This window comes from Tetrao urogallus (assembly GCF_951394365.1).
Source record: "Tetrao urogallus genome assembly, chromosome: 2".
NCBI lineage: Eukaryota > Metazoa > Chordata > Aves > Galliformes > Phasianidae > Tetrao > Tetrao urogallus.
The window spans coordinates 36952079-36976645 of record NC_136814.1 but is presented as its reverse complement, the minus strand read 5'-3'; the positions used below and the strand labels follow the sequence as shown (position 1 = coordinate 36976645).

The 24567-nt window shown below is 38.9% G+C and overlaps 1 protein-coding gene across 10 annotated transcripts in view; it reads left to right on the top strand.

The window, feature by feature from the left end:
- Positions 1-3935: 3935 nt before the first annotated feature.
- Positions 3936-24567, top strand: part of ACTN2 (actinin alpha 2) — a 63686-nt gene continuing 43054 nt past the window's right edge. For all 10 annotated transcript variants that reach the window (XM_079550437.1, XM_079550434.1, XM_079550435.1 and 7 more), the window contains exon 1: positions 3936-4347. In XM_079550437.1, coding sequence (XP_079406563.1) covers positions 4213-4347 — 135 coding nt within the window. In that variant the 5' untranslated portion in view covers positions 3936-4212. The remainder of the gene's footprint in view (positions 4348-24567) is intronic.

Sequence of the window (24567 nt, the reverse complement as noted above, 5' to 3'; positions counted from 1 at the left end):
GATGTGGAGAAACATTGTTGAAATTTTCAGCATTTTTGAAGTTTTTATTTAAAAGTTGAGGTTTTATCTTCTGAGAGTTTGTGAGAGGGAAGAATAAGAAATAGGCCAAAGGGATTGAAAGTCTGATGAACTCTGGGGATACAGGACAGCGATTTCTTGAAAGAATTTTCTGACAGCTTTGGTGGAGCAAATGGAAGTTAAAAATAAACTGTGAAACGATTTCTTTTTCATTAAAAAAAGTGTGAAAGGCCGACACAGGTGGTGAAAGCCATGCTTTGATTAGTTAGAAAAGCCCTTGGATTCTCAAGGAGCTTAATGCAACTTGTGCCAGGAGACTTTTGCTTTGCTAAGTTGGAGCTGTGATAAGAAATACTGAGTGAGTTCCCACAGACCCGTTGCTCCTGTTTGGAAAGCTCTGGCTTTGTGCTCCTCATACATGGAAAGCACAAATCATACCTTATGGCCCTGGTGTTCTCTGGGGTAAGACCTTATGAAAATTGATGTTGATGTGAGCTACTACTGTATGTGAAACAAAAAGTAAGAATAGTTGACAGTTCAGCACTGCTGTCTCCATTGCTGATCACCTAGAGCCATCTTATTTATATTAATCTCTTTGAAAAACATGAATATTCCTTTTTATCTTACCATGTCTGTGTTATTTGTACCTCAAATCTATCTGGATCTCAAAATGTCTTGCCATGGCAGTTTAAGATGCTTATGTGGGTCACCGCGTTCCTTTTTTCTTGCTTATTTCTGTTTTCTTTTTCCTTGGAGACATGCAGTTTCTAGCTGCGCAACTCTGCCAGCTTTAGTGGAGGTAGTCTTAACCTACCCGTATGTAGGGATAAGCTGACTGAGAGCATTACTGCCTGTCCATGTCTGCTTAATTTGTACTACTCTGCTGGGCTCAGCTTTCCTTTCTCTAGGTGATCTGGAATGGGCAACTCCCTTTCCACTTTGAATTTGGCCTCATAATTCCATTTTGGCTCTCTTTCCACAGTGGACCTTCATTCATATGCTTCTCATTACCATCTGCACAGTTCATTTATGAAATTAAATTAAAGTAGTAAACAAAATACCAGATACTCCTCCTAATGCTCTGTCTATAAATATCTTCTCTGCCTACTCATGTTGTCTGATTAAAGGGTAGTAAGTAGTTATTTAGAGAACCTAAGACAGGCCAGATTCCATTGAAGTAGGTTGTTCTTTTAAAATCAGAATATTGCATTTAGCTGCCTGTTTCAAGCTCGTCTATCTAAAAATGCATATCGTTAAAGCTGAAGCTCCTTCTTTTGATGTTTTCACACAGCATCACAGAATGGCCTGGGTTGGAAGGAACATAAAGGATCATGGATCTCCAACCCCTCCCGCCAAAGGCAGGGTCACCAACCTCCCCATTTAATACTAGAAACTTTCAGAAAGGAGAAAAAAAAATTAATTATGCAACCCTGTCCATAGCAAGGGCTTGGAGCTAGATGATCTTTGAAGTCCCTTCCGACCCAAGCCATTCTATGGTTTGATGATTTTCTACAACAAAAACTCTGAAATATATATTTTTTTTCCATTGAGATCATATTAACGTAACCTCCTGATGTGGATTTTGAATATTTCTCCCTTACATAAAATGTATGATCTTGAACTTTTTGTGCTCTCAGACTACCTGAGAGATTTTGTGGTTCTAGGTGTCAGTTGCTTCATACGATGATGATCTTTTGTTGGTTTTGTTATTAAAGTGATGCAGTTACCTAAGTACAGAGTAAACAAGAAAATAGGTCATACCTTTGCAGCAGTGGCTAGCAGTATTCTGAGAAAAATTCAGTTATTAATATACATGTATCCCTCTTCCAGAATTCTAGGAATTAAGGATAGATTTCCCTTTGATATCCAGAAGTCTAGTGCTAATCCACAGATGATGGGATACTCATTGTCATCATATCTCCATTTGTATTTCATGACACAGGCACTCCAGCCCATGTTAAATGATGAGAACCAGAAGATGAACTGTGGTTCCTCTTTGTACGAAGCCATCAGTGACTGCAGGGCTCACCAGTACTGCACAGGGAAGTGGTGCAGAACCATTTGATATCATCTACTTTGATTCTCAGACAAAAGAGCGCCAAGGAAAGGCTCACCTCTAATGCGCTAACGCATTAAAAGGTCACAGGTCTTGTCAGCACAGGAGACAGCTCTGGGCTGAAACATTATAGTATGTATTCTTCCATTACTTCTTTTTTTTTTTTTTTTTTAAATTCTTACTTTTCCTCCAGAAGTTTCTCCTGTGCTGTGCACAGTGAATAAAAAGGAATGGTTTTGCTCACTTCAGAGGCTTTAACAGTCCTTTAGGCAATAGGAGCATGCCTCACAAAGCACAGATCTCATCCATAGGCTGTACAAATTACATCAGCATAGGCAGAATGTGTGTGTGTGTGTGTGTGTGTGTGTGTATATATATATATATGTGAACATTCTGCTTATAATCACTATTAGACGTGGGCTGAGAGTTTCCTAAGAGGTAAATCATCTGCATGTAAACAAAAGCCTGCACTCAGCATTCATCAACAGTTGCTTCATTTTAGAGGGAAATACTATAGCAAATCTGAGAATATTTATATTGAGCAGGTGAAAAGCATGCATTTCTGACCCTGAGTTTTATTTTTAAACTGCTTATTGCATGGTAAGTACACCAAACTTAGGAAGTTAAGCTTGAGTTGATGTCATGAAACAGTTGTGTTGCAGTCTTCTTCTGAATTCAAATTCGCAACCTTTGTGCTGCATCTGTCAAGTTTTTTGAGCTGATGGGTAGTTGTTAGCTGTGTATATGTGTATGTATGATCATCTATATTGCATGGGCTTACAGGATAGAAGGCAACTTGGCAGGAAGCAGAGCTTTACATAGTAAAACAAAGTGCAAGACGTATGCTGTCTAGCTGTTACTTATTTGTATTGGTTTAGACATCTCTGGTTGCCTTTACTGAACATACTTCTCCTCTTGTATCTGGCTTTGTCTTTCAGGGCTTCTAAAAGCTCAGCTTTGGTGAGCTTTTTTTCTTTGTAAGTAAGATTCAAACTATATCCAGCACAGACACTTCTGGAAGGGATGACCTTGGCTGATGGTGCAGGATGCAATGTAGTGAACTTGCCAGTACCAAAGAAACATTCAGTTGTCACCAGGGGAGGAAGGGAAAGGAGAGGAAGAGGAAATAAGCTTGCCAGTATGTTTGATCTCAGTGCTGTCTTCTCAGATTTTACCCTGTGGAAAACACAGATAATTGGTTGCTGTCACAAATTTTTGAAGTTAATGGTTCCACAGATGTTTTTGTGCTCTTTTTGGTGTCTACATTTGGGATGCAAGGAGCGTCTTTCCTAGATGAAAAGGTGTGCATTGGTCTTCTAAGTTGTGCTTGCATACTTCTGCTCTAACTCCACACCCAATCTCTGCTGTGTTTTATCTTCTGGGCGTCCCTTTCTGCGCTGGCTCTGCTGAGCTTTAATCTGAAAAGCGGCTGGCCACAGACTTCAGGTTGATGATAAATAATGTTGTACGACATCAGCAAGTCATACATGAGTCTTGAGCAGCAGTACGTGACAGTAGATTTAAAAATAATAATAATAATAATTAGAAAGGCAGATGATTAGGCAGTGTGTTTTTGTCAGACTGCTTACGGGAGGCGAATCCCACTGGTCAGCCTCCCCCTCTTGCCGTGACAGTCCGTGCTCCGGACAGCAGCAGCACGGCGGTGGGTTCCCCGGCCCCAGCGCGAACCAGCGGCGCTGCTGGGCGCCTCTGGGCGTCTGCCCCGGGGAGGGGGGGCGGTGCAAGCGCGGGCTCCTGCGGCCGCCTCTCGGAGCGGCGCTGGGCAGCCGCCGGCAGCCACGTGACGGCCCGGCGGGGATAATAAGCGGCCGCAATGAGCGGCGCTGGGCTTCTCCGGAGGGTCGGCCGCAAGGACCTGCAGCAGCAGCAGAGAGAGCGGGTGAGACAGAGGGAGAGCGAGAGGGGGAAGGAGGATCACCAGCCATCCGCCACTACCTGACAGATAAAGCCTCCGCTCTCGGGCAGCTCATCGATATTAACATCCTGTCTCCTTGGGAAAGAAAAAAAAAAATACACACGTTGCTATCTTCAACCCATCAGCAACCATACTGAGCTTAAATATATATACATATTTAACTGTTAATAGGCAAAGCGGTTGAAGCTGATCCCTGGGTAGAATGAACAGCATGAACCAGATAGAAACAAACATGCAGTACACCTACAACTATGAAGAAGATGAGTACATGACCCAAGAGGAAGAATGGGACAGGGACCTGCTCCTGGACCCAGCATGGGAGAAACAGCAAAGGAAGGTCTGGAAATAAAGTAATGTGTGTCTGTGTATGTGCTTCTTTGTGGAATTCTGGCCTTGTAGCCGTGCTGCATCTGGAATTGCTGGGGCTATGCAGTAAAGTGTTCTTATTTTAGAAGAGGATGTAGATATAAGGTACATATTATGCAGTATTTTAAGGGAAAGGCACTCGCTTTTTGTATTCATCTATGTAAGATGGTAGTAATTAATGAGAGTCAGGAGTGTGTTTTTATATTTTACTAGGAATGTTCTGTCAGTAGCTCTACATTTGTGTGTTGTTAATAGCGATTCCAGTGTTTTGTTTTGTTGTTTGTTTGTTTTTTTTAAATTCACTTCATAGGTCTTCCTTTCACAAAGTAGTTTCTGAAATGTTGTATGTGCCTGATGGCTTCTCTAAAGCAGTACATCACAGTTATCACCTGGGCATTGCATGAAGTGGTTCAAAACTGTGCTGAAAACCCATCAAAATTTACATGCAGTATTTCTGAGTTTTAGTAGAATTTACTCTCAAGATGGACTGAATAATTTTAGAAAGATGATGTTGCCTTGAAATATATTTAGCATAGGTTTGGAAAACTATTGAATGAGTTAAATTCCCATGTACCATTCTGTGTCTGGGTGAAAAAACAAGTCTGTAAACTCCTTGGAATATGGTATTGAAGAGGAAACATTCCTCACCTTCTAGGTTTAGGAAAGCAATTGTGTCACCAAGTACTGCCTATACTCAATTTTTGAACATAGGCATAGGTTGTAGGCTCTTGTTCATTAAAGAACTGTGTGAATATGGCACTGAAGAACATAGTCAGTGGGCATGGTGGGGACGGGTTGGCGTTTGGACTGGATGATCCTTGTGATCTTTTCCAACTGTAATGATTCTGTGACTTCTTAGTAGTTGCAACCCTACCAACAGCCTTGTTAGCAGTTCAGTACTTTAGTAGTTGCTGCTCCTATGATGCCTTTAAAATATGAGAGAAGAAATATCTGATTTCAGAACACTGAGTTTTAAGCAACCTAAAGAAGGGAGGGATGAGAAATATTGCAAAGGATTTGTTACTTCCTAATGTTGAAAGTGATGTTGAAATTGCAGCTGACAGATCTAGGATTACAAGGTTATCTACTGGTTACTGGAAGGAAAAAAGGAGAGAGGAGAAAGGAACATTAAACTATAGGGCTGTATATGGTTTTTACTACAGGTGGGGAACTCCAGGAAGTTTGATTAGGATAATTTTTAGCCTGTGTCAAATCAAGAAAAAAGAGTTGCAAGCACTTTATCTGAAGTCAGTGTCTGACCTGCTGTTATAGTCATGGCTTCTATATGACTATCAAACTAAGAGCCATTAGAACTGCTAGGGCTGATGTGTTTGCTTTTCCATAGCAATTGGTAGAGCTGATATTTTCCTCTTGTTTTCACTTGTAGCTTTCTGCTTACTGTGAGTTTTACATGATTTTGCTCACTTTCCTGCATTGATAGATCCTGTTGTACAAGGATAGTGTGAGAAGTTCAGCAGCTGCAACTCCTAACCAATTCTATGCAACAGTGGCGCTCATTTTAGTTTGATGCTCTTTATATGGTGAAATATTCTTTTATGTTTTGCAGTGAGAATGACAGTGATTTCAATGTTAATGATTAGAAACTGCTCAGCTGTAACAGGCTGTGGTTACATCTGATAAAGATTCAATTGCCCTGCATTTCATGGAATCCTGTGTTTTCAAAATAAAGAAATAATGGGCTGGTTACTAGGCAAGCATCACTCTACTGCAATTTTCCTAGAATACAAATAAGTAATAAAAAGGATTTGGGTTCTGTAGGCTCTCTTATGTTTGCAGTAAATCTCTGGACTATTCCAGAAGAACTGAGAACAGTTGATATGAGGCACCACAGCAAATTTTTTGTTCCCATTCCTCCAAAGTAATAATGCTTCAGCAGAAAACTTGGTTTCTACATTCACAGATGAAAGCTTACTTCCACAATGTAGAGAGATAGTACCTTTGCTACTTCGTGTTGTATATTCCCAGTACTTGTTTTTAATATTTAAATGATATCACATTAAAATAAAATTTAAGAGGGTGATCCTCATTCCTTGCCTTGGAAAAGAGTCTGAATTTATTATGACAAGAAAAGTAAGTAATTTCACATAAAGGGTCTGAAACTTTTTACAATTTCAGGGCTTCTGTATTCTAAATAGCACTAAGATGGTTGCAGAAAGTGCATTCTCACTTTCCTTATTTATTAGGAAAAGATTGCAGATACATGGGCACAAATCTTTGTTCAAACTGGTAATATAATATAGAAAAATGATCTCAGTGGAGCCCTGGCAGTTGGCAGCATATATTTTCTATTAGACAGTCTTGGAACAAACCAGAAATAAATACCATTGTTTCTATTGTGGGCTGCCCTCTCCAGACTTGCCATTTCAGTGATATGCCTGGTATGAGATCTGTCAACAGATGCTGGTAACACATGATGACGTCCATAGGATTACAATGGCTGTGACGCCTAATTATAACCATGGTTCACAGAGTATTATGGTCTGCTGTTATCCAGTCTCCTTGGTGGCTGCAGGTGTCGGAATAAATATAAAGTATGTTGTATGAAGGGAGTCTCGGTAGTGGCTTAGCTGTGACTCTTTGAAGATGAACACCAATTTAAGTGCTTTGGTTAGGGTAATATTTGGCTTGTGTCAAATCAAGAAAGTACAGCAATTTGGCTGCTGTGTTAGCTGCTACTGGTAGGAACTTAAACAGGATCATATAGTCAGAAACTTCAAACGGCAGCTTTAAACAAAGACAGAACAACAGGTCGGTTTGTCTTTGTTATGTTTGGGACACACATGCTGTCTTCAGCAGGAACTAGAGAACTACAGCCTTGGTGTCTTTTAAACATGTAGAAAGAAATGATAGATTAGAAACTTCTGAATTTTGCTGCTTTTCCCAGTACGGTTTGATTGACCGTGTATGTTTAAATAGCAATTGAAAGATCTGTGACAGTGGCCATTTGCTTCTTCAGTACTATGTAGAAATCAGAAAGCAGAGTCTGGAGGTGCTGCGATATTCTTCTTGACTCTTTTACCTTAATCAGGGTCAGTTTACCTCCTTAGACTTCAGTTTTCCTGCTGGCTAAAAAGAGGACAAAAATGATTATTTGTAACCAAAAGATAGTTGTAGTTCATTTTATGGTATGTTAGACTAGTCATTAGCCCTGTTTCAATCACAGCTATGCTGTACTGGAATGGAATTAAAAATCATGCTATAGCTCATAGAGAAAAACTTAAAATCTGGTATCTCTTCTCTCTGTTAAATTTCTCAACTTTCTAAAAAAGAAAACATTCAACAGATTCTGCAGTTCTTTTAGTCTCTCCAGTCTTTATCTCAATATTTTTTGAAGGAACATGGAAAATTGCGATTCCCCTTAACTTAGGAAACCTAGGACAACTCTACTTAAAATGAAGATATGCTGTGTTGTTCACAGCATGTTTGAACTCCCAGGATTGCTTAGTGAACTGTGTGTTAAACAGTGCTTTTTCTTTTCCCTCTTATTAATGCAAGAAAAAAAGTTATGATGGTACAGAGTACCATTGTATCACGGTATGCGAAAAGAAGGACAGAACGGAGACCAATGAATGTTCTGACAGTGTTGAGCTTAAGAGAATACCTGACAAGCCTAAGAAAGGAAAGGGGCGCTTTTGAAGAAAGTCTAGAAACAACTGTAAGCTCATAAAGAGAAAGCTTTCTTGACTTAGGAGGTTCCATGCAGACACCCGCGATGAAGTTTATACTCCTACTAAATGGAAACATCACTGTGCCATAAGTAGCAGGCAGTAAAAGTTGTTTACTGATACATTTTATTTTTAGACAACTGTTGTTATAAATAATTTATTATAGGAGTGTACTTCTTTAAACTTTGACATCAATTTTTTTTTTTTTTTTTTTTTAAAGAAGTTTTAAATCTTCAGGACAGAGAAAAGATCTGAAGAATTATGAACAGGTGTGATTCCGTCTTCAGGACGGTTGTGTTGTAAAGGACTTAGCTGACTCCACATTGGTATCTCATGTTTCCTCCAGATGTTTGTGCGTGTCTTTGATGCTATTGCACTAATGTATGTAAAGAAAGAACTGAAAACATGTTCCTGACCTTACTGATATTATTATAGAGGAGCGTTTATATTCCAGCTTGCTTTATGGTCCTGATATCATCACCTTGTTGATGCAGAAGAGTTTTATTGTAGGTGTCAGCACCATGAAGGCCAGTGGTATTGTGGTGTGCATTAGGAAAAGTGTTGCCAGCGGGTTGAGGGAGGTGATTCTCCTTCTCTTCCCAGCCCTGGTGAGGCCACATCTGCAGTGCTGTGTCCCGTTTTGGGCTCCACAGCACAAAATATATGCCAGTGGCGGGCTATGAAGATGATTAGGGGACTGGAACATCTCTGTTAAGAGGGAAGGCTGAGAGAGCTGGAGACAAAAACACTGAGAGATGATCTTACCAATGTATTCAAATATCTTAAGTGTCAAGAGTATGGGACCACACTCTTCGGTGGTGCCCAGCAACAAAAGACAGCAGGCCTAAACTAAAACACAGGAAGTTCCACCTGAAAATGATGAAGAAACTTAATTACTGTGAGAGTGACAGAGAAGTTGTGGAGGTTCCTTCTCTGGAGGTATTCTAAGGCCATCTGGGTATGATCCTGTGTTATGTGATCTAAGATGACCCTGGCTGAAGACAGGGGGTTGGACTGAGTGATTTCCAACATCAGCTATTCTGTGAGTGTGTGATGATCTTTTGTGATGGAATAGAATAAAGAAGAGTTGGAGTATTTATTTAGCTTGCTATTGCGCTCTGTGGATACAAATCTTGATGACACTGAGCACTGTGCATGAGTGATGACTTCAGGAAAGTTTCTCTGGAGTAGAAGTTGACTTTCCAGTTAGATTTCATTTTTAGCATGACCTTAAGGACTTATCTGCATTACCTTATTTCACTGATAATACAGCTCCTGTTGTCCTTGTATGTCAAAGGAATGAATAAGTAAATAAAGCAACAACTGTAGCAAATTCTTTGGAAGGTGCTACCAGAACTGTGTATTGCAGACAAAACGCTTCTTTTACTTGTGTTGGTGGAACTTAATAATGTTGAACAGATTAGAGATGTTGATTGCGGCCTGAAAGAGAGATTGACCTTGTGTTCAGCCTGATTTCAGTGTCTATAAATAGAGTTACAGTCAACGTCCTGGATTCACTCTGAAGTCTGTGTGGTCTTCTGTGGATGGAATCTAAATCAGTGTCTTATCAGAAACCTTTTCTTGGAAAAAGTCTGCCTGTGAATGAAAAGACAGATAATCTTGTGGAAGCAAACAGCTACATTCCTCAAACCAGGAACAGGAGAGAAATGGCCATGCTTGAATGAGTGAAAAAGAAATGTAAAGCAGAAAAGTGTTGGCAGGAGAGGCTGGATGCCACCAGGAATATTCAGTGCTGTAGAATCTGGGATTTACAGGCTCTGAAATAGTTATTATGAGGAATATGGCTCTATCTGCAGTGTGTACAGTGCATTCCAGCCTGGATCCTGCTTTTTTTGTGATGTTCTATGGAAATAATCAGTTGTGGAGTGTTCTGATTGTTTTTCTCAGACTGGAAAATTATTTCCTTGAACTAGAAGCCTTGGAGTTAAAATCTCACAGCACACAAAGAGTCCATCTCTTTTTATCTCTTGAGGTTTTTCAGTGAGGTGACATTTCTTATGGAGAAGGATCTATGACAACCAGAAGTGAATGTAGGAATGTGAGGGAGGGAAATGGTGCACTCCGTTCTAACAAAGTACCAGCCTCTTATTACTCGTTCCTACTGCTTTCTGTTATTAATTGGCCATTTCTTAGGAAGATAGGTGCTCTGGGTTGTATAGCTCCAGAAATAATTTCAGAAAGGGGTTTCATTTGTAAGGAAGCAAGTCTACCTTGTACCAGTATTAAAAGCAGAATGACACTGTGTGGAGAAATCATGATACACTGAGTCCAGTACTGCAATTCTTTGTGTGCAATCCTTTTATCCAAATAGTTTCACATAAATGTCTTGGAATTTCTGCAGGTTAAGTACAGGGTTTTGTATTGCTAATAGCAGTTAGGAAAGCAAACTATTTCACAGAATCACAGAATTGTAGGGGTTGGAAAGGACCTCCAGAGATCATCGAGTCCAACCCCCCTGCCAAAGCAGGTTCCCTACACCAGGTCACACAAGTAGGCATCCAGGCAGGTCTTGAACATCTCCAGAGAAGGAGACTCCACAACCTCCCTGGGCAGCCTTTTAAAAACACATTTTGTTTTTTCTTAGTAATCACTCAGCATTGTACCTGCCTTCTGTGGAAGTGCAATATGATTCCATAGGTGCAGAGATTGTGCCTTTTAGTAACGTTAAGTTTTAGCACTCCAAAGCCAAATGCTTCTCCAGGTTCATAAAGAATTTGTTTCTAAAACAGAAATTGCTAAAAGCTCCAACTTTAAGAATGCACATGCGTAAAGCGTACATTGTTTCCTTTTAAGCCCTGGATGCTCCTTAAGTGACCTTCTTGGTGGTAGCTGACCCAATATAGGAAGCCATAGAACTTGATAGTCAATGGACGGATTCCATTTTTGCTCCCAGTTTGTCCTGATTTTTCAGCATACACTGTGATTATATTAGATGCTGATGAAACAGAAGAATGTGAAATTGCAGTGTCTCCGGTTCTATGGAGAGTTGTCCTGTTCGTAGCTGAACTCTGTAGAGAAATATGGATAAGCAATTGGTTGAAAGGCCGCAGACAGAGGGTGGTGGTCAATGGCTCTATGTCCAGGTGGAGGCCGGTAACAAGTGGTGTCCCCCAAGGGTCTGTCTTGGGACCGGTGCTCTTTAACATCTTTATCAATGACATCGATGAGGGAATTGAGTGCACCCTCAGCAAGTTTGCTGACGACACCAAGCTGAGTGGTGCGGTTGATACGGTGGAAGGAAGGGATGCCGTTCAGAGGGACCTCGACAGGCTGGAAAGCTGGGCTCGGGTGAACCTAATGAGGTTCAACATGGCAAAGTGCAAGGTTTTGCATTTGGGCCGGAAGAACCCCAGGCACCCGTACAGGCTGGGAGGAGTGGTCCTTGAGAGCAGCTCGGCAGAGAAGGACCTGGGGGTCCTGATGGACGAGAGACTTAATATGAGCCAGCAGTGCACTCTGGCAGCTCGAAAGGCAAATGGGATCCTGGGCTCCATCAGGAGAGGGGTGGTCAGCAGGGACAGGGAGATGATTGTCCCTCTCTACTCGGCTCTTGTGAGGCCCCATCTGGAGTACTGTGTCCAGGTGTGGAGCCCTCGGTACAAGAAAGACATGGAGCATTTTGGAAAGGGTCCAGAGGAGGGCGACTAAGATGATCAGGGGGCTGGAGCACCTCCCCTATGAGGACAGGCTGAGGGAGTTGGGCTTGTTCAGCCTGGAGAAGAGAAGGCTGTAGGGTGACCTCATTGCAGCCTATCAATACCTGAAGGGAACCTACACCCAGGAGGGGAGTAAACTCTTCAAAAGGGCTGACAATAGCAGGACTAGGGGAAATGGATTCAAGTTGAAGGAGGGAAGATTTAGGTTGGATGTTAGAGGGAAGTTCTTTACAAGGAGAGTGGTTAGGCCCTGGAACGGGTTGCCCAGGGAGGTTGTGGATGCCCCGTCCTTGGACGTGTTCAAGGCCAGGTTGGACGGGGTCCTGGGCAACCTGATCTAAATGTGTATGTTTGGTGGCCCTGCTAGGCAGGGGGGTTGGAACTACATGATCCTTGAGGTCCCTTCCAACCCGGGTGATTCTGTGATTCTGTGTGAATATGGGATGTGTTTAAGGCTTACCCTGTATGATTGGCCTCCTCGAGATTAGCACTTGTTAAAATAGTAACATGTTAAGTTCCTGTTGCTGATGTTATTTGCCAGGAATGGTGTTTGAGAAGAACGTGCTGAAAGGATAGTAGAATGATCATATTTTGTCAATGTGCCTCGTAACCAATCTTGGAAAGTATCAATGAGGTGTTCAACTGAGAGAACTCTGAGTGCTGTGGTGCTTGTATATAAAGGAAAATTCAAGCAAAGCTATTATGAAATTCACTTAACGAGAAATGATTATGGAGGTTGAATGAAGATTTTCTTTATCAGTGGCAAATGTGACAAATTGATTCATCAACTTTTTTTTTTTCCTGTTTAAGCTCAACATCCTCCTTCCATGTTACATTCCCCAATGTAAGCTCTGTATGCTTTTGTTACTGTTATCAAATGGGTAATTCCTACAGTTGCAGCTCAGCTATTGATTTCTACCAGCCTTCAAAGATCTGCCTGTAACAAAACAGTAAGCCTTAGCAACCTCAGTGTGAAGAATTTCTTCATAATGTGTAATCTAAATCTGCCACCTTCATTGCTGCTTATCGTATTGCTATACACTGATAAAGAATCTCTCCCTATCTTTTCTATAGGTCCCTTTTAAAAACTTGAAGGCCACTATTAAGGTCTCCTCAGAGCCTTCTCTATGCTGAACAACCTTAAATCTTTCAGGAACTGTTTTGTACCCAGAAGCAAAGGCTACTGCCTTCCTGCCTGTGCTCACAGATAGGCAGTGCAGCTTTCTCTGAAACTCATATAGCAAAATGTCTGCAGATACACCAATCCAATTAGTAAGACAATAAGGATTGGAAGAAAGTATGGATCTAAGTGGGTTTCCGTAAGCTGTAACGCAGGTGCTTAAGAGCTAGAGGAAAGCCGTGTTTTAAGCAGTGGGCTTTACTATAATCTCTTGAGAGAAGGTCTGCATCCTTTGCTCTGGGTCTGCATCCTTTGCTGTGGGTCATTGAAGAGCTAAGAGCTGAGTGGATAGGTATGGGAAGTTTGCTTGGAAGAGCACTAAAGGTCCTCAGCTCTGAGAATGCATTAAAGGAGTCCAGACTTGTAAAATTTTTAGCCCTGTTTAAGAAAAATGGGACTTACATATGTTCTGTAAATTAGTGAATCCCAATAAGAAAATATCCTGATTACATCACCAGTTCCCAAATCAAACTAAGATAGCTCTGCGGGCTGAATGTTGACTGCTTTTGTCAGTGGGACAACACAGTTCAAATTCTTTCACCAAAGTGTGTTCATCTTCTTACAAGTAAGACAAAAAGGGATTCATCACTGTGATGGAAAAAGTCAGATACTGAATGCCTAATATAAATTTAGTCACTGTTGCACAAATTCAGACACATTCAATGATGTTTAGTTTAAATGAGGCATAGCAACTGGATTTTCTTTAGTTATGAAAAGTGATTATGTAGGCAATAAATACTATACAAGTAAATTCTATATAGATGGTATTTACTTTTCATTAAGTGGTATATAAGTACTATGCTTTATATAGGTAGTATTTTAGAAATTGTACTGCAGAGCCTGCTTACAGGAGGATGCAATGGGTTATGGATCTGAAATGCAGGTGGATCAGTGAAATTTCACTTGTGAAAGTGGAATGCAATCAGATAGAAGTTTGTGCTGCTGAGCTTTGTCCCAAGTGAAAAGAAATCTCTCCTGCATATTATTTTATATCGTTGCAAGTAGGAAAATATGAAAATGTTTTATACAGCTGGCAAAACAGAGTCATTTTGGATTGTTTTACTGCCAAGTACAATTTTTTTTCCTCGAGTCCTAATTTTCTGGATGAACAATGTGTAACCAACATGGTATTCCTCTTGAGTGCGTAGTGAAATGTTGCTGACTCAAAGTAAATCTTCTATGTCTGCGTTATTTATCTCAGCTAGTACCAGAAGAAAAATGTATTTACATCTAGTACTTTATTTCCTCCTAAGCTTTGTTAAAAACATGTAACATTTGTTCTTATAATATTACTGGATTTGTTGGGTATGCCTCGTGGTGAAAGGCTGAAGCATAAAGCTGATCGTAAATCTGTACAGGTGCTATACAGTGCTCTTTTTTCCACCTAATACAATGAGACATCTATTTGAAGATAGGAGTTACCTGTTTCCACATCATTTAACCAACAAATACAATGTAATGGCCACTCTCTGTTACTGTTTCCATACCTAATTCTGTTGTAGCTCTTTGCCCTGGTGGTACAAGTACTTCTTTAGTACAAATTGGGATAACATGATCCCAGTAATCCTCAAACTACTGATGTGAGAGGGTTACAGGTTAGTTGTTATAGAAGTAATGGTTTTCCTCTGTTATTGTAAATACTGGAGCAGAGCTTCTGCAGAGATAAAGGCAGAAGAATTTGAAATAGAGTGTTCCATTTCACTGGAAGTACTTAATTGAAGTAGTAACTTAATTGAAGTAGTAACTCTAATTTGTAGAAATGCACTTGGTTCTTCAGAGGGTGGCAGCAGGAACTGCTAGTTAATAGTGGCTAATAATGTTTTGTATTTGGACCTTAAATGTCCATTCATGCTCCAAAATAGTGGTTGTGCTGTGTGCTGGTTTTTGCAGATGAAAAATGCTAAGTGTTTCTTTCACTTGGTGCGAATAAGATGCTCTGTTCATGTCAAAAGCTTTCTCCCAACTGTCAACTCTTAACTGTCAGAATCTCTTCAACTTGCAGTTCAATACCAGATCAGTCTGGCCACCCCTTACAACTGAACCTAATGTAGAGTACATTGGTTCTACTCTGAGCTGCCTCCTATAAAAGCTTGTTTCTCGCTACTACCATAGCAGGAGCCTGTGGGAAGTGGCTACCCTAGGCTAAAATTAGCATCTGTGTTTATTCCTTAAGCGTCTAAGGAAATGCTCGTATTTTTATAGGTGTTGAACACTCAGGCATTTCCAATGACATCAAGAGGAACCTCTGAAAATCAGCCTGCTATTTTGGTACTCACAGAAAGGCCTAACCATCTAGCATTGAGTGATTTCTTTTTTTAAACTCAGTTTTATGTTTAATCTTGACAGCGGTGTAACTTTTCACTGCTGTGAGACTTAAGATATCGCATTCTGGCCTAAGAGGCTAGAAGAAAATGGGTACCCAGCTGCATTAAATGCAAATAAAAAAATTAAATAGTTGTGCAGCTCTGGAATTATTTTACCCAGACAGTTTCTTTAGCCTATGGAAAATATGTGTAATCAAAATTGATCTCCAGCTGTATTCCAGGATGTAGTTCTACCACACATTTTCTTCAATGGAGCAGCTGTCCACCCTTGACTCTACTCTTTTTTGTAAATTTACAATCCCTTTTGTTTTCTGTTACAGTGATTTTAGTCTGCAGACCATATCTAATAATAGAATGGCTTGGGTTGAAAGAGACTTAAAGAGTATTTAGTTCCAACTCTCTGCCTTGTGGAGGGTGATGTTGAAATTATTGAAAGAAAAAAACAAAAGCAGTAATTCTATTCACCTAGTTACCACTTTTTAATGCTAAATCAGTAATGCAGTTAGTAATGCAACATGACAAGCAATTCTAGCTGTACATGTATATGCATTATGTATAATGCATGTATCATCCACTTGGCATCATTATTAGAAGGCAAACAAAATGCCACAGTCGAGGCTGAAGATTTCTTGCTTTTCTTTTTCCTATGGTCTTCAATTCCATACCCAAGCACAGCTATGAATGTGACTCCTGTTAAGGACAGACATGCTATAAACAAAGGACTGTGTTCTTAATTGACAAAGCATCTTGCTTATCACAAAATTATCTGTCTAAACCAGTTTATGCTTTCAGCAATTTACAACTTCAATTGTTTGTTATTTACCCATCTATTCTTAGCTAAGCCATTGAGAACATGTTAGTTAAATTCTGTATCCATTTAGAATCAAGTTATCTAAAGAACCTGAGTAGTGTTTTGGAATTTAATCTGTTTGTATGACAATATCACTAAAAAAATTTGGGAGCTCTGAAATTTTTCAGGAACTCATCTGGTTTACAGGATATTTTGAATGTTTTAGAAAATGTTACTCTATAGCTCATAAAAACATTCAAGTTTAAAACATAAGCCCAGTGTACTTAAGTAGTACCTTTAACAGCAGTTAAAAATTTTTTAAAAAATGTGTTCTTAAACAAAAATCAAAATTGAGGAGTGTTTTTTCCTAGTCATGTACTGAAATTTTTGTGTAGATTACAAGTGAAACTAGTTTTTGTGAAACTAGGTATCTACTACATAACAGTGCAAAGACACTATTTACTGTGTAAATATCTCAGGATCTGACTGTGACATCTTTTCTCCATCATGTGGTGATGTCAGAGCAATGCAAAGATGTATCTGCTGGTGTATGTGCAATTCAAAAGTTTTTGAAACCTTTTGATTTTAACAAAAATATGAAAGATGTATTTTTATACTTATGGAAGTGTTTTAAAAATGAACATATTTATATCCCACTTGGATTGGTGATATTGGCCAGTTTATAATGGATTTACTTACCTGGCAATGTAGTATATAATTAGTGGGTAAAGATAGCATGGTGAAGTAAATCAACAGAAAAGCAAGGGAAAGACATTTGAAAATCCAGTCAACTAAATCCTAGATTAGCCTACTTTAATTAATCCTTCTATTTCCAGAGGGCATATCTTCAGTTCCTTCCACACTACATGGCTGTGTGAATGTTTTGTTCGTCTCATCCTAAATTGATTTAGTCATTTAAATATGCATTTGCTGAAACAAAAATGTTAACCATTACTACCTGTGATAGTTCAGGAACTTGTAGGAAACCAGGATGAGGACTCTGGGGCATAGTTGGTGAGAGAAGGAATGGAGTCTTGAATGGAGAATGGGAAGTACAGGCCATAAGAAGGCTAATTTGGCACTGATATTGCAGTAGTAATACATGTTCATTGCTTAATATGCTTAAGAGAAAGCCTCAAGCAAGATAAAGGACATACACCTCACCTTGAAAGCACACCTGCAGATTTGTCATTGTAGATCCACCACAGTAGTCTTGATATGTTTTGGATTACCTATGTTCCATTCTTAAATCTCACCAGGGAGTGGTAATAATAAGAGATTGTATTTTTGTTTCCTAATTAGTAAGGAATTGACCATACTTAAAGCTGGAAAAGGAGAACAGAGGGAGAGAAAAAACAAACAAGCAAACAGAAAATTGGCTGTCCTAGAAGTTCTTACATTGCTGAAAAAGTTCCCTTCAGATCCACTGGCATTTTTACTGTGCATTACTTGCTCAACACTTACTGGATACTCTTGTAATACAGAGCATAGAACTCAGTGCTCCAGAATTAACTATTTCTGAACCATGTAGAAGTGAATGAATTTCTTTTGAAATTCTGTAAACTTTCAACTTGTACTTTGATATTTTGGTCCTTTGGTGCGCTAAATACATTCTTTCCTTCTGCTTCTGAACTTCTTAACAGTTAGATCCAGAAAGTGTTCACCTACCGTAGCTGTTGTTTCTAACTAGTATTTACCTTTAAACCCACAAAATATTACTTTGTTCAAAAGTGATACAGAAAGCACCAGAATGCAAATAGCTCATCACTCCATTAACTGTGAATGTTTTCAAGAGTGTTGGAGTTACCTTGATTGTTTTGTTCATCTGAGGTCTGTCTATGAAAACTTGTCGAGAACAAGAGAGTGAGTGCATGAAAGAGTGATGCTTTGCGAGCATGTATTGATTCAAAGTTGCAGTGTTTATTGCATGGATGATAAGAGAGTCCGCTACAGCTTTTTTAGTAGAACTTTCATTTTCTGGATTCAACTTTTTGTGTTGCAAATACAGTGTCTACGTCTGAAAATAAAAGCCACTGATCAAAAGTAGAGTATTAAAAACTTTCAATTTGTACTGTTCCATTAGTCTTTTTTTTCTTTTGTAAACTTTACTTCTGTTTGACCGCAGGTCAGAATATGCTTGGTTCATAGATACATTTCTTTTTCAGCATTGTTTTTTTTTTTTTACTTGAAGAGTAAAAGTTCTTTTGTTAGCCAGTATCTTAAATTTGCAAAATGTAGATGAAGCTGTAAGACACTGCATAGTCACTCGATTTTAGAGGTGAAATTGGGCCTGTATTTTACCTCTACTGTGGGGTAAGGATTTTGGATGGAGGCGTAAAGAGATTTGACTTCTTTAAAAGAAGTCCAAAAAAGCTGTGGATATGTAAGGATTCTCTGAATTCTTCAGTGTCTTTACTCACTGTCTTACTCTCATTACAGAAAACAATATGAAGGCAGTGTAACTCAGGAATCTGTTAGTAATTTAAGAACTTCACAGAGGATAGCATTTATTTATCATTCTATAGTGCTAATCTTGTACCTGGAATATTTTAATGCATTGAATTATGGTAGACAATTAAAAAAAAAAATCGGAGATATAAATTCTGTTATAACAAGAGTCAGCAGGGTAAATGAATGTATATTAACATACTCTTTCTTTACATAGAAGGCACAGAAAATAGTTATTAGAAAAGTAGTGTGTAACTGTAAATTATGTGATACATATTTTTACTGAAGTAGAAGGGAAAATGGAGAGTTAAAATCATTGCAAACAGCAAAGGATTTGCTCCTTATTACTCATTCTAGCTAGAATAAATTATCTATAGCTACTATAAGACAGCAACTTTTTGCTCTTGGTTGAAAAGCTTATCAAAGAGAGTGTTACTTGGATGCTGCTTGTGACCAGCTTTTTTCAAGAATTCCTGCATATTTGAATAAAGGAACTAAACTTCCAAGAAAAAACTGCCTTGCAAAATTCTGCCCCCTGGCACTGCTTGGGAGGGTGGTGAAAACATTAAAAGTTTTCCAGTCTTGCAAACCTGTCTAGTTACAATATTCTGGTAGCTCCTGTATCCCAACTCATGTTAAAAAATAGCTTTGTACTGAAGTTGCACTTATAATTTATAGGGTAAGGTTGTATGGCTGGGGGAACCTTTCACTTTTAGGTCCCTCTTTTGAAACCAGGCCAGGTGAATAACTGACAAGGTTGCTAACACATGCATAGTGTCTATGAGATGAGTTGTAGTCCCAGTTTAGCTCTCGAGGGCACAGGTGTCCCCATCACTTAAATGACCAGAAATGGCAGCTTCATTGGAGATGCCCAAAACTGGTCTTATTAGAGAGAGGTTGGGGCAGTGACTTTTCATTCTGGAGGTGAAAGCTCAAACAATTTCTATTTGTAAAAATATGCTCTCAAATTGCATCTGTGGGGTTATTCACAGTCATTGCTATTCTTAACAGTTCCCTGAGTGATATTTTTTTTTCTCCGTACCCAAATGGCTGGCACATTTTATAATTCAGGAACTGTTCAAGGAAGGAAAGATAACTGGCATGTAACTAGATTTACAGTAGTAGGTAATGGGTTTGTGCTAAACATCCGACTTTGATTTTTTTTGAATGTAAAATTAACTTTGACTGAGAACAAATACTGAAGATGTGGCAATCTTTTATTTACATGACATAGCTCTATCAATTTGTTTTAATCTTTCTTATAATTCTTTCTTTATTGGGATTTTTTTCAGGGTAGCACTTGGGCACCTTAAAAGCTATGGTGAATTTTCACTGCAGTAGTGCTGTGGGATATGAAGAGTTTATGATTCTCATTATCCTTGAGACAGGAGACACTTAAAAGTATTCAACTATGTCTAACATCTGCTCCTATTGTTGTTCAGTGGTTTATGGTCCCCTATAAGAAATCATGGGTCGTAAAATGCTCAGCTTTTATGTATATATATGTTAATTCATGTATGGTGTGATAAAGTTAGGAAGGCAATATAAGCGTCACAATTTCTTCTCCAGGATCATAATACAGACTTTGGGCACTGTATGTACACAAGGAACGTGTCATTACATCTGCTTTCATTTTAATTTGCTTTGTGTTTAACTTTCTGTGACCACTCTCCTGTCTACTGACTTTGATTCGTCTTTTTTCTGTTGCATTTCCTCAGCTTTCTTTCTTGATTATTCTATCTTCTCCCTTCCACTTCCTTTTCTTCAATTTCTCTGCTGGATTTCCCCCAGTACTGTATATTTTTTCCTAAGGGAAATTATGGGGTCATAAAATAGGAGAGGGAAGGGAGGATCACTGCAGAAAAAAACACCCTGACAGCATAGGTTTACAGCTATCCGTTACATGCCAAGTACTTGAATTACTGAATGGTAATTGTCATCTGCTAAATGATTTCTTATTTTGCAGTCTTAGGGCCCCTCTATCACAGAACCTGGAAGGAAAACAAGTTTTGGTTTTTCTCCTGCTTTAAGGCTGCAGTGTAGTTGTCAATTAGGATTGGAATCTTCCATGAATATTGTAGGAAATATGACTGGGTGAATCCAGGCAGGCATTCAGCCTATTCCTCTGCTTTCAGGCAGAAACAAGTATACTGTTCTTGACATATTGAACCAACTTGTTCTTGATAACCTCCAAGAAGAAAGCTTCTACATTTACCCAACTGATCTCTTTCACTACTCTGCTTATAGAGTTAAAAAGTGATATAAATCTTTCTCATGCTTTCTCATGCTTGTGACTCTTCGCTAGCTTGAATGCAGAGAACTGATTTATTCTCTTCTCTGTTGTGACTTCTTAAATGGTTGAGACAAGACTTAGTCTTATTTTGAACTATTGATTAAAGATTTTTATTAGATTCTTGTCCCTTTTATTTCTATATCACTTTCTTGGGTGAGGTTTTCTTATTTGAGTGACCTGAAATTTCCAACGTAGAAAATAGATTTGGACCATAATTGCCCTACAGATTGGTCCTGAACAGTTTTTGGTTTCAAATGGGATTTTAAACATTACATGTACTCCTATTCTTAATGTCACTGTTTCTGATTGAAAATACATTTGAAATAAGCAGAATTATCTGCAACCGATTAAAAAATACATGAGTAGACAACTCTATGGCATTGCTCATATTTTGAGAAGTCACATTCTTGAATCATTTAGGTACCTGCTGCTGTAAAACTTTCATAAATGATATCATCAATAGTAATGAAAAAGGAAGGAGCTTCCTGTAGGAAACAGAGCAGGAGATGCATTATACCAGTGATCCATTGAAGTCCTGAATTCCATGAAGGCTTATCTAAATTTTCATGCTCAGAACTGATTATTCTGTTTCACACATTAAGGCTTTCATGCCTCAACATCTCTATCTTTTCCAGACATCTTAGGTGATCTGATAAAGATATTGTCTGCCTGTTCCTAGTAAAGCAATATCGTAACTATTTTACCCCCTTCTAAAGGCCTTATGAAACCTCATCTTCATTCCTTTCATCTTTCTTGAGGACAGAGCATGCAGAAACCCGTGCTGAGTTTCCCTTTCATCTTGGTATCTTGTGAGTTTTCTGTTTTATACCGCAGGACGATGTAACTTTTCTTTCAGAGGAGACAATGGAGAAAAGTCTATGATCATTTTGTAATTAATAGCTCAATAATCTTAACATTTCACAAGGTTCAGTCTTGCTGGATTATTCTTGAAGGGATATTTACATGCTCTGTTTGGTTTTGTTTGTTTTTTTAATAGCAAGCGCTGTAAAACAGACGTGCAATCATTCAGTGCTAGGAGATGGTCACACCTTTTACAGGAAACCCTAGACTTACATAGGATTAGACCACCTGCTTTTTAAGGATTGAGGTTTCCCCAGGCTGTTCCATGCAAACAGAACACAGAAGAACGCTAGCATGACTTGTACTGTATACTGTGTGGTGAATGCATCCCTTAGATGATGTCACTAATGGAAAATAAACTTAAGGAACTGGGACAATATCCCTTTAGGGATCTGCTGGTAGTGGAAAGTACATCATGTCATCTCTGACACTGTTTGTTCAGCTGTATGGAGGGAGGTGCTGGAGCAGGGAGGGCTTTACTCAACTTGAGATTTGGGGATCTTGTGGTAAAGCTTCTAATAACTTTCCTTTTGAGATGGTTTAATGAGACACTTTCTGTTGTTCCTAGGAATCTGGCTTTGAGATACTGCCTGTGGTTTGACAATTTCTTTTTAATGGCTTTTTTGGAACATGCTAAGCATTTCCTTCACCTTAGACTTCTGGCATTCTTCACCAATACTTTCACTGTGCTTCATTTGGATTGTTACTGTGCTTGAGTCTATTTTAGTGCAATTGAACTGTACATGGTGAACTACCTCCCCTCTTACAGTCACTCTAGTTGTCCCGTGTTAGTTACGTAACATATTACAAACATGTACCATCTATTGCAGTGGGAAACAAGGGGACAGTTAATGATTCAAACCAGTAAGATGTAACATCTTAGTTGTTCTCAGTTCAGGGAAATATAGTTCTGCACTGAATGAGCAAAAGGTAGAACTGCAGAAATATAATCAATGCCATATGTAGTCACTGGTTTACATCAAGCTAGTTTATCAAGGCTGAATGGTCTTCTGCTGTTTTGCACCTTTGTGCTCTTTTTTGTGGGAGGGAGCAGAATTAAATATTTAAGAGAATGAGGGCCAACACAGACTGTATCTCAAGCCCAGGAAGAAACCCTGATCCTGAAGTCGTTAGAGTGCTGTGTGGACACAAGAGATAGGAGGTCATGTTGCAGGATCATGACTTGTTTTTTAAAACATGCATAGCAGACAGATGGGCAGCTCTTCAAGGGGGAAACCTCAGTTTTGCCTGTGGGAATGTTCTGGCAGAGCTCTCCCTAATGCTCTTACCATGTGCTGTGAGCACAGTAATGTTCCATATAACTACAGAATGAATCACTGCATCCCATTTAGGCTGGAAGTAATGAAACCCCCCAGCTAGCACAAGCAGAGAGGAAAACTACTTTAGGAGAAGGGCCGTAAAGCACTGTCTTAAGAAACAACTCTATTAGACTGAGATAATTAGAGACAGCGTGTGTGTATATATAAATATATTTATACATGTGCACAAACGTGTTGAATGCTTATGACTGAAACAAATTGTCTACGGGTGTGGTTTCCTTCTCTGGGATTTAGAATTTAAGATCTACTTAAAATGAGTTATACTCTTCTTTTCTTAACAGATACAGAAATTATTAAGCTTCCTACTAATGCAATATTTTTCATAAATTTCCTACATTAAAATTGGATTTTTTTCTTATGTTTTCTTATGTAAAGATTGCAGAAAGGCTAGACAAAAAAAAAAACAAAAAACAAAAAACAAAAAACAAATGTCTTACTCAGACCAGTTGTCTTTCTGGTGCAAGGGCAAATAAGCAGGAATATGCATATTTGAGGCAATGTGATTTTTAAAACTTATTGTCGCAGACAAATTTGTTGGAGTTGGGAAGTGTGAAAAGTTGTGTTAACCTTTGTTAGGAGCTACATATACTATGAAGGTCATGTGTCTCTAACACTTTTTTGGGCCAGATCCACTTTTGAGTGCAAATGAGTAAATCAAATAAATCTTTCTGAAGTTGTGGGAATTATTTTCTGTGCATGTCCCCATGAAAGTTATGTGGTTATTTTGGTGATGTACATTTTGGACTGGTTGTCAGTGTCCAACTAGAAATTTACTGTGTGTCTTCAGCACGTACAACAAATTGTCTCATGATCTCATGATACAGGATAACTGTATTGGAGAGGGTGGTAACTGGTGCTGTCTCAATTCTCTTTATCCCTGTTATCACAGACACATGTGAAGCTTTTTAGTACAGTGTCTTTCTGCTTTTCCTGCTCTGAAGCATTTTCAAACATAAGTTGTCATTACACCACATGAAAGTGCATGTGTGGACTTTCTCAGGAGTGTAGGACAGTTGAGCTCTCAGAGGTATCACTTTTTCTGTTAAAGCACATCCTTCATTGTGCTTGTACAGCAGTGTTTGTACCATGGAGCAGGCATACCCTGTTATTTCTTGGCATTAGCTGCAATTGACTGATAGTTAATCGGGGTTATCTTCTTTTTCTGTCCTTTGATTGCAATTCTTCTTTTAAAGTGCTTGTAAAATTAAGTGGCCTGAGTAAATTGACAGATATATTTTTTTTCTCTGGTATTTTCTTCACAGTCACAGGTCCAAATGCTGGCAGTCTTTACATTGAGAATATAGTTGGCATAGAATATAAACTATGCTCCCTCTTCTAGTTAGCTTTTCCAAAATGTTTCTGTGAGGGCAATGGAGTTTTAATGCACTAAGAGGAAATTTGAGGGTCTGCAAATTTTTTGGCTTCCTGACTTACATCCCTTCCTCTATAGTCTCTTATCCAATAATGTCAGCTAAGTTTCTCTGGTAGTAATAGATGTAGAAAGGAGGGGTTTGTTTGTTTGTCTTTTGTAGAGTCATTCATGGTAAATAAATTCTAAAAAGAAATATCTAGATATCTAGCTTTCTAATTAC